We start from the raw sequence: 15,233 nt of genomic DNA, 5'->3' as shown, positions 1-15,233 counted from the left end.
ATGCGATATAAGTGATATAAATTTTTGGCAGACGATAGCGCCGCGCTGACGTTCCTCACCCACGTCCCTCATGGACACCTGCCTATTGTTGACTTCTATTTTGGATGAAGATCACGGTCGTCTCCATAGCAACCCGCTGTGTTATCGCAACGTCAACACTCTGCGGACTGAGGCACCAAGATGGTGATGTCAGACGAAGCGACTTCTCAGGCTTATGGACACTATAACACACACACACACACACACACACACACACACACACACACACACACACACCCTCCCCCCATTCCAAGCCTTCGCTGCTTCTGGCTGCCTGTGTTGTAATCCCGCCTCCATCTCCCCGTTGCAAGTCTTGAGTTGTATATCGTAATGTGTGATTGTTTTTTCCCCCAAGTCCCACATTGCAACCCCTACAACAGCAGTTAGGTAGTGGCTTTTTTTTCTTTATTCTTTTTCCAATTTTGTATAGGGCGCCGCCCATGTGGCGCCTCATCAGCCTCCTGTCTGCCGACCCCCTGTCATATTGTTTTTCTGTTTTTTTGGACGGGTTAACTGTAAACAAGTTGTGTTGTACTTTTTAAGTGCAATGACAAATAAAGCAACTTGTATCTTTAATACCATTGTTATATTGTGACAATGCATGTTGATGACACATTCTAGCTGCTTGCCCCAAATTCGATGGTGACAAGGGACTGAGCATGTCTTCAACGCAATGTAGCATTCTTGCTAGCGGCTAATGTCCCTCCACAGTGTAAAGCCACTTCTAAGTCCGCAATCTTCACCTCCATGGCGGCAAACACACTATGTTTCTTGCAGTTATCATCACTGGAGGACGAGGAATATCTAAATATGCTTCACTACACACCGTAGGAGGACATGCTAACCACAAGCTAGAACTCTTGAAAGTAAACAGAGGTGGACGGATCGATACATATAGTGACAGTAACGACACCAAGTATAATATCATTATTTGGACAATGCTACAATGGTTAGATCAGTGTTTTTTTATTTATTGTAGACCAGTATTTTTAATTATCAAAATATATTTACCGTATTTTTCGGAGTATAAGTCGCTCCAGAGTATAAGTCGCACCGGCCAAAATGCATAATAAAGAAGGAAAAAAACATATATAAGTCGCATTTTTTGGGAAAATGTATTTGATAAAACCCAACACCAAGAATAGACATTTGAAAGGCAATTTAAAATAAATAAAGAATAGTGAACAACAGGCTGAATAAGTGTACGTTATATGAGGCATAAATAACCAACTGAGAACGTGCCTGGTATGTTAACGTAACATATTATGATAAGAGTCATTCAAATAACTATAACATATAGAACATGCTATACGTTTACCAAACAATCTGTCACTCTTAATCGCTAAATCCCATGAAATCTTATACGCCTAGTCTCTTATGTGAATGAGCTAAATAATATTATTAGATATTTTATGGTAATGTGTTAATAGGTTCACACATAAGTCGCTCCTGAGTATAAGTCGCACCCCCGGCCAAACTATGAAAAAAACTGCGACTTATAGTCCGAAAAATACGGTAGTTGTTTTTGTTATTGTTTTCAAACTCAGCAAATTCTTTTGTAGACACAGGAGAGCTTTAAGGGCAACAACCAAATGATTTAAACCAAAGCCAATAGTAGTAAATATTTTAAATATTTAATTATGGGCCTGCTGCAGTGCAAGCGCCCATTCATATGCTGCTAAGCAGCCCATATTATTATTCCTCATACTTCAAACTTTATTTTAGTACTTCTATCTTATTCTGCTGAGAGCAATGCGAGACAAACCGGCCAACAAACCCCCGCATATGTTATACCATCGGAAAGGTCTCGTTCGCGCTGATGGGGGTACTTTAAGTTTGGAACATTTCGTGCAACTTAATATGATCGCAATCCTTCATGTTATATGTGACTTTACAATAAATCATGCATGAATAAAATTATGTTTCATGACCTGATGTAATAAACAAAGTATGTCAGGAATGTTATTTTCATCAACTACATCGTTTTGTCTGACGAGAAGCTTTGATGAACTTGTTTTCAACTATTTCATGTTTTATGTCACTCACGCGTTAAGAATCATTTCAACATGCTCGCTATTGTCAATAATCTGCACATGTTACATAATGAAGCACGTGTGTTTGGGGGCGTGGTCACTAGGGATGATGTTCGAAACCGTTTCTCCCGGTTGTTCGATAAGAAAAGAACCGTTCGATAAGAAAAGAACCGATTCCGTGGACTCGAATCCCTTTTTGAGAACCGGTTCCCGTTATCGAGGCCACTATAGTAAAGAAAAAGAGTTGCTTCTTTATTCGAATCCCTGGGAACGAATCCCGTCCCACAAGAAATGCCCTGTGGGACATCACAGGAAATGACGTAGCTCAGTCATTAGACTGAGCTACGTCATTTCCTGTGATGTCACACAAGCAGCAAAAATAATGGACCGGAAAAAACGCCCCCCTTTTTTAGTGGGGAAACAGTCAATATTTTTTAATTTTTTTTATTTTTATTTTTATCATAAAATAAAAGTAAGCTTTTGTTAAACCAAATATTGTGGTTTTTTCCATATACAACAACCTATCTGGATTCGATAAGAGAATCGATAAGGAATCGGTTCGATAAGAGGATTCGATAATGGGCTCGAACTCGATAATTTCTTATCAAACATCATCCCTAGTGGTCACAGAAGTCACTAGAACGTGTTATAAGTGACAGATGGTGACGTCTGTGTAAAAATAGAGGTTAACTTGTCCGCACTGCAAGAAAGAACTGACAAAATATAAGATAAAAAAACAACAACACGAATTTAGGGCAAAAAAATGCTTTAAAAATAGCGTCAAATAATCTGTCAAAGCAGCTAGTTAATTTTACTTCATAAAATACCTTAAATTAAGATTTGTATATCTAGAAATTAGCAGAACTTTTAAGATATAAATAAGTATTTTATTCTGAAAACAAGCATTATTCCACTTGCATCTTTAAACTACATTTTTTTTATGTGGGAAAAACAAAATATATTATTGGAATAGTTATTTATTTTATAAATTTTAACATATTTAAGATAGAATAGAAAAAAATATTATTCATGCTAAAATTAGGATTATGATGTAAAGTCAGTGACTAAAAATAGGTAAATAGGTCTTAAAACTAGGGACATTTCTAGAAGTGGCAAATAATTTGCAGTGCACATGACAACAACGAGGTGAAGTTGTCAGATTTCGTTCTCATAAAAATATAGTTTCAGGGCACCTCGACTGTTGTTGCCAGGGAGACAAAAGTCGAAAATAATACAAAAACGGTCCTGACCCAGAAAGGTTCCCGTACCGACTTTTCTTTTCTTTTGTCCTCTCAGCGTGTGTTCAGTCTTCGCTTTATTGCCAACTCAGCGCAGCAGAAAAAGGCAGCATAAGTAGAAGGAGTTCAAAGGAGACAACAGCGATGGAAACAACACCGCCGTGTACAGGAGGTCTCAGGTTGGCCACGGTGGACTTCCCCGAGTACTGCGGGATGACACTAAATTCATCTTCCTCCTTTCTTTGTGTGGATTCATCCCCTTGCTCGTTTTCCTCCACCTGACAAGCAGGAACAAACAATTTAGTTTCCAAATAAATGACATTTTTATTCAGTTAAAACAATTCATGCTATTGTTGTTTGTTGTGTAAGACAAGACTTATTTGCATACACAAGCAACTCACTCAACTAGCAGCTCAAATTAAAGTTAAGTTAAAGTACCACTGATAGTCACACACACACTAGGTGTGGTGAAATTACCCTCTGCATTTTACCCTGGGAGGTGAGGGGAGCAGTAAGTATCAGCGGTGGCCCCGCTCGGTAATCCTTTTGGTGATTCAACCCCCAATTCCAACCCTTGATGCTGGAGGTAGGGAGGGAGGAAAGGGAGGTATGGGTCCCATTTTTATAGTCTTTGGTATGACTCGGGCGGGGTTTGAACTCACGACCTACCGATCTCAGGACGGACACTCTAACCACGTTTAGACTTTTAGATTAATCTGTGGATCAGAAGCTACTGCCTGGACTGATGGTCTATGGCAGATGTGGGCAAATTAAGGCCCGGGGGCCACATGTGGTCCGTTAAGCTTTTTAATCTAGCCCGTCGGACATTCCCAAATATTTTTTTTTAGATGTTTTTTTTTTTTTTTTTTTTTTTATTGACATCCAGCCTCAGACATTCCTATCCATTACATCATATTCACATAAATCATATATCTATTGTCTGCCCTAAATGTCAAGATATTTTTGTTTATATCCCACCCATACCCCCACCCCCCCAAAAAAGAAAGAAATACATCAATTAAATAAACAAAGAAAAAAAAGCAAAAAAAAAAAAAAAGAAAAATAAATAATACATTAATAATAATAGTAATCAGAAATAAAATAAATATAAACAGATACATATATATATATATATATATATATATACCCACACATACATATATATAAATATATACATACATATATATATACATACATACATATACACATATAGAGAGTAATCCCTTTTTTTTTCTTTTTTTCTTTTTTTTTTGCAATACAATCACTAATTTGGAAAATTAAAGTTTTTTAGATGTTTAAGATGGAAAGTGTAGCTGCCATTATGATGTGCAGTCATGTTTTCTAATGACCGTGAGTCTTGAACTATACTAAGTCTTTCAATGGTTAGAACCTGCGCTTTTGCATGATATACTAGTTACTATGGTAATCTAATTAGTTAATATGGTCATATAATTAGTTAATATGGTCATCTAATAAGTTACTATGGTCATCTAATTAGTTACTATGGTCATCTACGTCACAGCAGCTCAGATGAGGCACCAAGCAGTGTGGGTGGGAAGTGTTTCCACAGACGCGGAAGGAGATTTTCACAACAAAGTTCTAAAGCTTAGTGATGTATCAGATATATCAGATTGTAGGTGGGTTTATTTTGTACCCTTCGCGTTCATATTTCACTGTTTGTTGCATTTTTGTTGCGTTTCACCTGATTGTAAAATGTGTCGATCGAAAGAGGGTGTGACGTTCATATTTGGTCAATATTTAGTGTTTTATCATTCATAGAAAAATTTAAAATTCCATTAAGTTTTTTAAGGCAGTCTGTCATAACGTTTTTAGCATTCAATCAAACATTATTGTGAGGTTTTGTATTAGTGTTCATAGAAATAGATATACCGGCCCCCAGACAAATATCAAAGCTGCTGAGGGACAACACAAGGAGAATTTTAGGGGAATTGGTAAGATGAAAGACAGCTTTTGTCCTCTCGCCGGGAACTCATGGCAACACAAAGTTTTGTGATAACTTAGATACAATTATTCTGACATAAATCTTACCAAACAGTTACCAACTTGAAGTTTTTAGTGTTCACATGTAAGAGGAACCTAAACATAAACACCAAAACTCTCAACAGGAGGTCCAACAGCAACTTTTCTTTCTGGAGACCGTAAAAAGGAAGCACCTTCCTTGTGACCTCCTGGCAAACTTATAATTGAAATAGAAAAATCTATCCTGGAATAACTCCTCACACCACCATTATTTATTATTTATTTATGTATCATTATTATTTATCATTACACAATACTGAATAATTTCAATGTTGCGATGAGCTGGCGACTTGTCCAGGGTGTACCCCGCCTTCCGCCCGATTGTAGCTGAGATAGGCTCCAGCGCCCCCCGCGACCCCGAAGGGAATAAGCGGTAGAAAATGGATGGATGGATTATTATATGAAATATATCACATAATTTTGAAGAATTTAAATATATTTATAATTGTATTTATTTTATATCAAATATTATTTAAGTATATGTATTATTATACATAATGTATGACATAATATTCAATTATTCAATATATTTATTATTGTATCTACTATATATAAAATTATTGAAATATATATATGAATATATATTCTTCCGCATATTCACATTTCCACATACTTCACCAACAAGGTGTGGAACATGAAACTTGCTAATGGGACGGCGTGCCTCGGTTGGTAGAGCGTCCGTGCCAGCAACTTGAGGGTTCCTGGTTCAATCCCCAGCTTCCGCCGTCCTCGTCCTTGACCAAAACTTTCACTCTTGCTCCTGATGGGTTGTGGTTAGGGCCTTGCATGGCAGCTCCCGCCATCAGTGTGTGAATGTGTCAACGCGCTTTGAGTACCTTGAAGATAGAAATGCGCGATACAATAGGGCTGCGAATCTTTGGGTGTCCCACGATTTGATTCAATATCGATTTTTGGGGTCACGATTCGATTCTAAATCGTTTTTTTTTTTCGATTCAACGCGATTCTCGATTCAAAAACGATATTTTCCCGATTAAAAACGATTCTCTATTCATTCAATACATAGGATTTCAGCAGGATCTACCCCAGTCTGCTGACATGCAAGCAGAGTTGTTGTGTTTACTGAGAGGGGGTGACGGCAAACAGACACCAGGGGGCGGTATATACAATTATTTATTATATATATATAGTCAACATATATATATATATAAATAATAATAAACAATATTACTAAACTAAGGAAATGGAGTGTGAACTAGAATACAAAAGGGAATGGTGTAAGACTATGTGTAGAATTTAACTGAAGTGAGTGTTACCAACGTGTTGAACGAGATACGCGGAAGTCCAGGGGGCAGACAGCTGATCCGGGGCGAGAGCGAGGCGTCAGAATCCAGGGGCGAGCAAGAGGTCGAGGAACGAAGGAAGCAGTCGGAGTCCAGAGGGAGATCCAGGGGAAATTGAGACGCAGGCGACGGAGGGTAGGTACACCATGAGAAAAACTAAGTTCCCGCGACGATCCTTGGGTCCACTGGTCCTTTATTGATCTCGCTCTGATCAGTCGCAGGTGTGCAGATTGCCAGCGAGTGATTGCAGCTGGTGGCTGCAGCAGGGCGGAGACGCGCGCGGCGCGTCCCTGGATGTGCGCACCCGTGGGCGTGTCCCGAGGTGCGCACAGACGGATGAGTGGCGTTGGCAGGAGCCTGAGCCGTAACAGTATCCCCCCCCTATGGACAGATTCCAGATGTCCAACATACTCACGAAACAAGGGAGGGTGGAGGGGAGAACTGGTGGTGGGTCGCCGGCCCCAGTGTCCCCGAATCCACCGAGGACGAGTCTGATGGCGGCGGCGAGAAGAACGCCGCTGAAGCCGGCGAGGCGGGCGACCAAGGGACGGCCACCATCTTGGCCGTCGGGAAGGCGGACGTGATTGGCGCCATGGTGTGTCTCGCCGGAAACGAGGATATGACATCGGCGGCGGTGTGGAGGAAGACGTCATCGGCGAGGCAGGCGTGGAGGAAGACGTCATCGGCGAGGCAGGCGTGGAAGCGGCAGACGTCATCGGCGGCGTGGAAGCGGCAGACGTCATCGGCGGCGTGGAAGCGGCAGACGTCATCGGCGGCGTGGAAGCGGCAGACGTCATCGGCGCCGTGGAAGCGGCAGACGTCAAAGCCGGAGACGAGGAGGGCAGCTGAGGAGCTGGCCGAGGTGCTGAAGTCGGCGGAGCAGGCCGAGGTGCTGGAGTCGGCGGAGCAGGCCGGAGGTGCTGGAGTCGGCGGAGCAGGCCGAGGTGCTGGAGTCGGCGGAGCAGGCCGAGGTGCTGGAGTCGGCGGAGCAGGCCGAGGTGCTGGAGTCGGCGGAGCAGGCCGAGGTGCTGGAGTCGGCGGAGCAGGCCGAGGTGCTGGAGTCGAGGCCAGCCTGGGAGCTGGTGGAGACGTGGGGGCCAGCCTGGAAGCTGGTGGAGACGTGGGGGCCAGCCTGGGAGCTGGTGGAGACGTGGGGGCCAGCCTGGGAGCTGGTGGAGACGTGGGGGCCAGCCTGGGAGCTGGTGGAGACGTGGGGGCCAGCCTGGAGACTGGTGCTAGCTCGGAGACTAGCCGAGGGGTTGGTGCTAGCTCGGAGGCTAGCCGAGGGGCTGGTGCTAGCTCGGACGCTAGCCGAGGGGCTGGTGCTAGCTCGGAGGCTAGCCGAGGGGCTGGTGTTAGTTCGGAGGCTAGCCGAGGGGCTGGTGCTAGCTCGGACGCTAGCCGAGGGGCTGGTGCTAGCTCGGACGCTAGCCGAGGGGCTGGTGCTAGCTCGGACGCTAGCCGAGGGACAGGTGCTAGCTCGGACGCTAGCCGAGGGACAGGTGCTAGCTCGGACGCTAGCCGAGGGACAGGTGCTAGCTTGGACGCTAGCCGAGGGACAGGTGCTAGCTCGGACGCTAGCCGAGGGACAGGTGCTAGCTCGGACGCTAGCCGAGGGACAGGTGCTAGCTCGGACGCTAGCCGAGGGACAGGTGCTAGCTCGGACGCTAGCTCGGGGACAGGTGCTAGCTCTGACGCTAGCCGAGGGACAGGTGCTAGCTCTGACGCTAGCCGAGGAACTGGTGTTAGCTCTGACGCTAGCTCGGGGACAAGTGCTAGCTCGGACGCTAGCTCGGGGACAAGTGCTAGCTCGGGGACAGGTGCTAGCTCAGACGCTAGCTCGGGGACAGGTGCTAGCTCAGACGCTAGCCAGGGGACAGGTGCTAGCTCAGACGCTAGCCAGGGGACAGGTGCTAGCTCAGACGCTAGCCAGGGGGCTGGTGGTTGCGGCTGGGAAAAGCGGAAGACAGGTGGAATTAGTCTGGCAGAGGGTAGCCTGTCTTGGTGCAGCTGCGCCACCCCATCAGCACAGCCACCAGTACTACCCCCCCTCTCCGAAAGCGGATGCCAGACGCTTCTCTCTGGCTGAGGAACAGTCACTATGGGTGGGAGGAGGGTGTCCAGGCGACGGGTAAATTCCTCCTTGCTCACATCACTGCTAAACATGCCTTTCCATGACAGTTTGGCAGGACAAGAAAACTCCTCCGGTGTGGAGCGAAAAAAAGAAAAAGACATGGTGAATGGGACAAGAGGCAGAAAAAAGAAAAAAAAAAAAAAAATCACAGGGGGCGGAACTAAAGTCACTGGGGGCGGGGCTAAGGAACTGTGCCGTCAGGTCCTTTAATAATTTTGGCGGGAACTTACTGTTGTGTTTACTGAGAGGGGGTGACGGCAAACAGACACCAGGGGGCGGTATATACAATTATTTATTATATATATATAGTCAACATATATATATATATAAATAATAATAAACAATATTACTAAACTAAGGAAATGGAGTGTGAACTAGAATACAAAAGGGAATGGTGTAAGACTATGTGTAGAATTTAACTGAAGTGAGTGTTACCAACGTGTTGAACGAGATACGCGGAAGTCCAGGGGGCAGACAGCTGATCCGGGGCGAGAGCGAGGCGTCAGAATCCAGGGGCGAGCAAGAGGTCGAGGAACGAAGGAAGCAGTCGGAGTCCAGAGGGAGATCCAGGGGAAATTGAGACGCAGGCGACGGAGGGTAGGTACACCATGAGAAAAACTAAGTTCCCGCGACGATCCTTGGGTCCACTGGTCCTTTATTGATCTCGCTCTGATCAGTCGCAGGTGTGCAGATTGCCAGCGAGTGATTGCAGCTGGTGGCTGCAGCAGGGCGGAGACGCGCGCGGCGCGTCCCTGGATGTGCGCACCCGTGGGCGTGTCCCGAGGTGCGCACAGACGGATGAGTGGCGTTGGCAGGAGCCTGAGCCGTAACAAGAGTAGTAGATTTTTGTAAAAAGCTTTTATAATTGTAAAGGACAATGTTTTATCATCTGATTGCAATAATGTACATTTGTTTTAACTATTAAATGAACCAAAAATATGACTTATTTTATCTTTGTGAAAATATTGAACACAGTGTGTTGTCAAGCTTATGAGATGCAATGCAAGTGTAAGCCACTGTGACACTATTGTTCATTTTTATTTTTATTTTTTAAATTTTTTTATAAATGTCTAATGATAATGTCAATGAGGGATTTTTAATCACTGCTATGTTGAAATTGTAACTAATATTGATACTGTTGTTAATAATATTCATTTGTGTTTCATTACTTTTGGATTGTTCTGTGTCGTGTTTGTGTCTCCTCTCAATTGCTCTGTTTATTGCTGTTCTGAGTGTTGCTGGGTCGGGTTTGGTTTTGGAATTGGATTGCATTGTTATGGTAATGCTGTGTAATGTTTTGTTGGATTGATTAAAAAAAAATTAAAAAAAAAATTAAAAAAAATAAAATATAAAATCGATTTTTGAAAAATGAGAATGAGAATCGATACTGAATTGTACAACGTGAGAATAGCGATTTGAATTCGAATCCATTTTTTCCCACACCCTTAATATACAAGTATAACCCATAAAGACGACACCATGAAACAATGAATGTAGTAATAATAACATAATTAGAAATGTTGTATGTACACTCAACCAAACAGTTCTATTTTTCATAGTGATAAATGTGTTAGTTAGCACAAAATAATGCAGCCACCTGACATGTGCTTTATATCAACATGTTCATTATTAGTTTAGTGCAGTGGTTCTTAACCTTGTTGGAGGTACCGAACCCCACCAGTTTTATATGCGCATTCACCAAACCCTTCTTTGGTGAAAAATAAAATGTTTTTTTTTTTTTTTTTATCTTAATTTATAAATATTAATCATGAAATTGTTATTATATTAAAGAAATACTAATACATATATATTTTACAAACATAAAGTTACAGGAATGTACACATGATCCCATGTTTACATCTCATTGTGCAACATGTGAATGTTTTAGTGGGAACTAAATGCGATATCCGAAAGGGGTACAAATTATTTCCGAAGCAGGAACCCCACCCAGACATACAATACTAGTGCACAGCTCATGAAAAACAATATTTTTTGTTATTGTTATTGTAAGTGGGCCAAAACACTTATATTAGAAAATAATCTAATGGAAATGACTGCTGTCATTTGATTATAATAATAAAACATTTAACTTGTTATTTAGTCAGGTTTGGGACAGGTGTGCTGCTGGTGTGGCCACAGTGCATGTGCACGTCTGACGTCGCTCGCATGTGCTCCACTGAATGCTCAAGGAGTTTTTACGTTTGCTCACGCATATGTAAAATTAGAGGGAATATTGTTTGGGGGTATCCATAATACGTCGATAGGGAGAAGTTTTTATTTACACGATGAGTCGGGTGTGTCTTGACCTCCGCGGCGGAGGCTCCGCCGAACCCCTGAGGCCAACTCACCGAACCCCTCGGGTTCGATCGAACCCAGGTTAAGAACCACTGGTTTAGGGTCTTTGTGTACTTTTAAAGCTGTAAAATCATTCAAACATGTTTTCTTTGATGTTTTATCCCAGAAGAGTGACTCAAATTAATCAATAAGGTTAATTCATATGAAATTCATGCTAATGATTGTAATTATATTTAAACTTACTGAAGTAGTCAAAATGTATAAATAAATGTGTTATCTTTGAAGTAAAACTGGAAAAACTTCAAAGGTGAATTATTTAGAAATAATGTTAACTTTATCAAAGATGTGGGACTTTACTGCAACACCTTTCTAGCCGCCATTACATGTACCAGAACAATATTCTAAACAACTACACAACACAAAGAGCTTGGTTTGAACAAATTATTTAAATCCAGACTTTCCAATGTCACCACCCCCCAGCAATCTTCAATCTTAATTAGCAACTTGAATTTCCCTATGGGCACACACCCAGGGGATCAATAACGTTCTATTTAATCTAATCTAATCTAACCTCAAGCATTCCCAGGCCATCTGTGTCCCACCAGCATGTCCTAGGTCACCCAGGAGTCTCTTTCAGTTGGACATGAAAACCTGACCATATTCTGCCTAAGAAGCACTCTAAAAACATCCAAAAGCTTCCATAAAAGTTGTATGTACACACTGTAAGTATATACCATACCATACCATACCAACTTTATTGATAAAGCCTTTTAAAAACAAGCACAGTTGAAAAACAAAGGGCTGTACACCACAAAGAAATAGAGGCAAAGGACAGACTAAAAAATAACATTTAAAACAGAAATAAAAATACACATTTAAAAAGCAAATATAAATTACCCTAAGAACAGTTTGTTAGATAAAAAACAGTTTAAAAGTTAAAAACAGTTCAAAAAGTTAAAAGCTAAAAACAGTTCAAAGTCTCATGCTGGGTTAAAAGCCAGTGAATAAAAATGTGTTTTAAGAAGGGTCTTAAAAATAGCCAAAGAAGGGGCCTGTCTCACATGGAGAGAGAGATCGTTCCAAAGTTTGGGACCCGCAACAGAGAAGGCTCTGTCCCCTCTGAGCTTGCGCTTTGTTTTGGGTACCTCCAGGATCAGCTGATCAGCTGACCTGAGGGACCGGGTGGAGGCATAGAGGAGGAGCAGCTCAGAGAGGTACGGTGGGGCAAGACCACGTAAGGATTTAAAAACGAGTAAGATCATTTTAAAATGGACTCTAAAGGACACAGGCAGCCAGTGAAGGGAGGCTAAAACAGGAGTAATGTGCTCTCTTTTTCTTGTGTTTGTTAAAAGTCGGGCAGCTGCATTTTGGACCAGCTGCAGACGTGTGAGGGAGGACTGACTAATTCCAAAATACAAAGAGTTACAGTAATCCAGCCGAGATGTGATAAAGGCATGGATTACTGTCTCTAACTGCTGCCTAGAAAGAAGGTTTTTAAGTATATACATAAATGTAGTAACAGGCACAATCATAATAATAACAACATATAATATTTACTTGTTTTGGTCATGTTTAGCATACACTGGCACACTAGTTTCACAGACGCATCACAACGTTTGCTATTTCCTTCAACAACAACAATCATGGCAGACTTCATGAGAGACAACCCGACTACCTTGGGACAAATGATGATCCATAACCTTATAGACTTAGACTTTGACTTAGACAAACTTTAATGATCCACAAGGGAAATTGTTCAACACAGTAGCTCAGTTACAATGATGGAAAGTGTAAGGATGGAAAGGACAATGCAGGTATAAATAGACTAATATAGCGATAACAAATCTAACATATATACGAATATATACATAATATGTGTACAGAATAATATATATACAGATATATTATATTATGTCTATAACATATATACAATATATACCAATGACCATGTACAATATTACAGTATATACAGTATATGTGACAGCAGCAGCATAAAATAGAGAGTAGATCCAGCAGGAAATAGAAAATAGACATTATAAACATTATAAACAAAGAGAAGTAGCTAACATGTCAGGTGTCAGGTAATAGGCAGATGTCATCTATTGCTGTATGGCGAGTGATTATACAGCTGGATGGAGTGTGGAATTATATTATATTATTTAGCCTGAATATAAGAAGAATGAGCTACAAGTTTCAAAAGTTGTGTGCTAAACGGATCCAACTTCAGTGAAACACTCAATCAATCAATCAATCAATCAATCAATCAATCAATCAAAGTGTATTTATATAGCCCTTAATCAGAAATGTCTCAAAGGGCTGCACAAGCCACAACGACATCCTCAGCTCAGATCCCACATCAGGGCAAGAAAAAACTCAACCCAATGGGATACAATGAGAAACCTTGGAGGGGACCGCAAATGTGGGCCCCCCGCCCTGTACTGACAAGTGGTCTGAGTGGTACAGTATAAGCTGCGGGAGGTAGTTGAGACATGACGTAGAGGATTGTACCTGCTTTTGTGTATTCGTGATCCCCATGAATCCCGAAAATGTGAAATCAAACCATGGAGGCATAACGAAGATATTCATAAAACAATCTTGCCTTCCTTCATACTTCCTCCAAAGGAACCATTTGGAATTTGCCCAATTTCGGATGTTTTTCCCATTGTTGAAGTCAGCAAGTTATCTATATATGGTAGAGATTTACCTGAAGTGCTTTGCGCAAGTACGCCATTGTAGTCCAACACTGTAGTATATAAGATTCTTAATTTTCTTTATGCTCTTGATATGTGGCGGACCGGCTCGTACATGCACATACATCCTCTGCTGTTGCCATGTTTACAAAACCCAAAACCAGACTGCAAAAACTGAAATCTAAGTAAGATTAAATATCTCAAATAAGGGGGATATTTGCTTATTTTCTGTCTGATAAGATAATTCTTCTCACTAAGCAGATTTTATGTTAGAGTGTTTTACTTGTTTTAAGGGTTTTGGTTCTAAATGATATCAGTAAGATATTACAGCTTGTTGCTGAGATTTTATGACCTATATTGAGTAAAACATGCTTGAAACTAGAATATCAACTGATGCAAAGCTGTGTCATTAACACTCACAAGTATAAAACTACTTTTTTAAAGTAATAATTTCTTACTTCAAGCATGAAAAAAAAAATCATGATGCCGAGCGCACCAAAAATGATTCCCGGGCGCGGCACCGCTGCTGCCTACTGCTCCCCTCACCTCCCAGGGGGTGAACAAGGGGATGGGTCAAATGCAGAGGACACATTTCACCACACCTAGTGTGTGTGTGACAATCATTGGTACTTTAACTTTAACTTTAATATCATTATGTCAAGATAATGGCACTAGCATTTACTTAATTTAAGAATATTTTTCAACATATTGAGCAAAAAAAAAAGAAAAGTGCACTTGTTATTAGTGAGAATATACTTATTTTAAGGTATTTTTGGGTTCATTGAGGTTAGCTAATTTTACTTGTTTTGGAAAGTCTTGACAAGCCGAGTTTTCTTGTTCTATTGGCAGATAATTTTGCTTAGTTCAAATAAAATACCCCTAATTTTTTTTTTTTTTCTTGTTTTTGAACACTGACTTTTTGCAGTGCAGTGAAGTTGGCAAATAAAAACAGAATACAGTGATTTGCAAATCCTTTTCAACCTATATTCAATTGAATAGACTGCAAAGACAAGATAGTTAATGTTCGAACTGGAAAACGTTGTTATTTTTTGCAAATATTAGCTCATTTGGAATTTGATGCCTGCAACATGTTTCAAAAAAGCTGGCACAAGTGGCAAAAAAGACTGAGAAAGTTGAGGAATGCTCATCAAACACTTATTTGGAACATCCCACAGGTGAACAGTCTATTTGGGAACAGGTGGGTGCCATTATTGGGTATAAAAGCAGCTTCCATGAAATGTTCAGTCATTCACAAACAAGGATGGGGCGAGGGTCACCACTTTGTCAACAAATGCGTGAGCAAATTGTCGCACAGTTTAAGAACAACATTTCTCAACGAGCTATTGCAAGGAATTTAGGGATTTCACCATCTACAGTCTGTAGTATCATCAAAAGGTTCAGAGAATCTGGAGAAATCACTGCACGTAACATTGAATGCCAGTGACCTTTGATCCCTCAGGCGG

At 41.4% G+C, this 15,233-nt stretch overlaps 1 protein-coding gene across 1 annotated transcript in view; it reads right to left on the bottom strand.

Annotated features, from left to right (window-relative positions):
• Positions 1-3,023: 3,023 nt before the first annotated feature.
• The window catches only part of gfra3 (GDNF family receptor alpha 3), a 38,875-nt gene continuing 26,665 nt past the window's right edge, over positions 3,024-15,233 (bottom strand). The window contains exon 8 of the mRNA XM_061979610.2: positions 3,024-3,588. Coding sequence (XP_061835594.2) covers positions 3,388-3,588 — 201 coding nt within the window. The 3' untranslated portion in view covers positions 3,024-3,387. The remainder of the gene's footprint in view (positions 3,589-15,233) is intronic.

The sequence above is a fragment of the Nerophis lumbriciformis genome, linkage group LG19, assembly GCF_033978685.3.
Source record: "Nerophis lumbriciformis linkage group LG19, RoL_Nlum_v2.1, whole genome shotgun sequence".
Taxonomy (NCBI): Eukaryota; Metazoa; Chordata; class Actinopteri; order Syngnathiformes; family Syngnathidae; genus Nerophis; species Nerophis lumbriciformis.
This window is presented reverse-complemented; position numbering and strand designations above follow the sequence as displayed.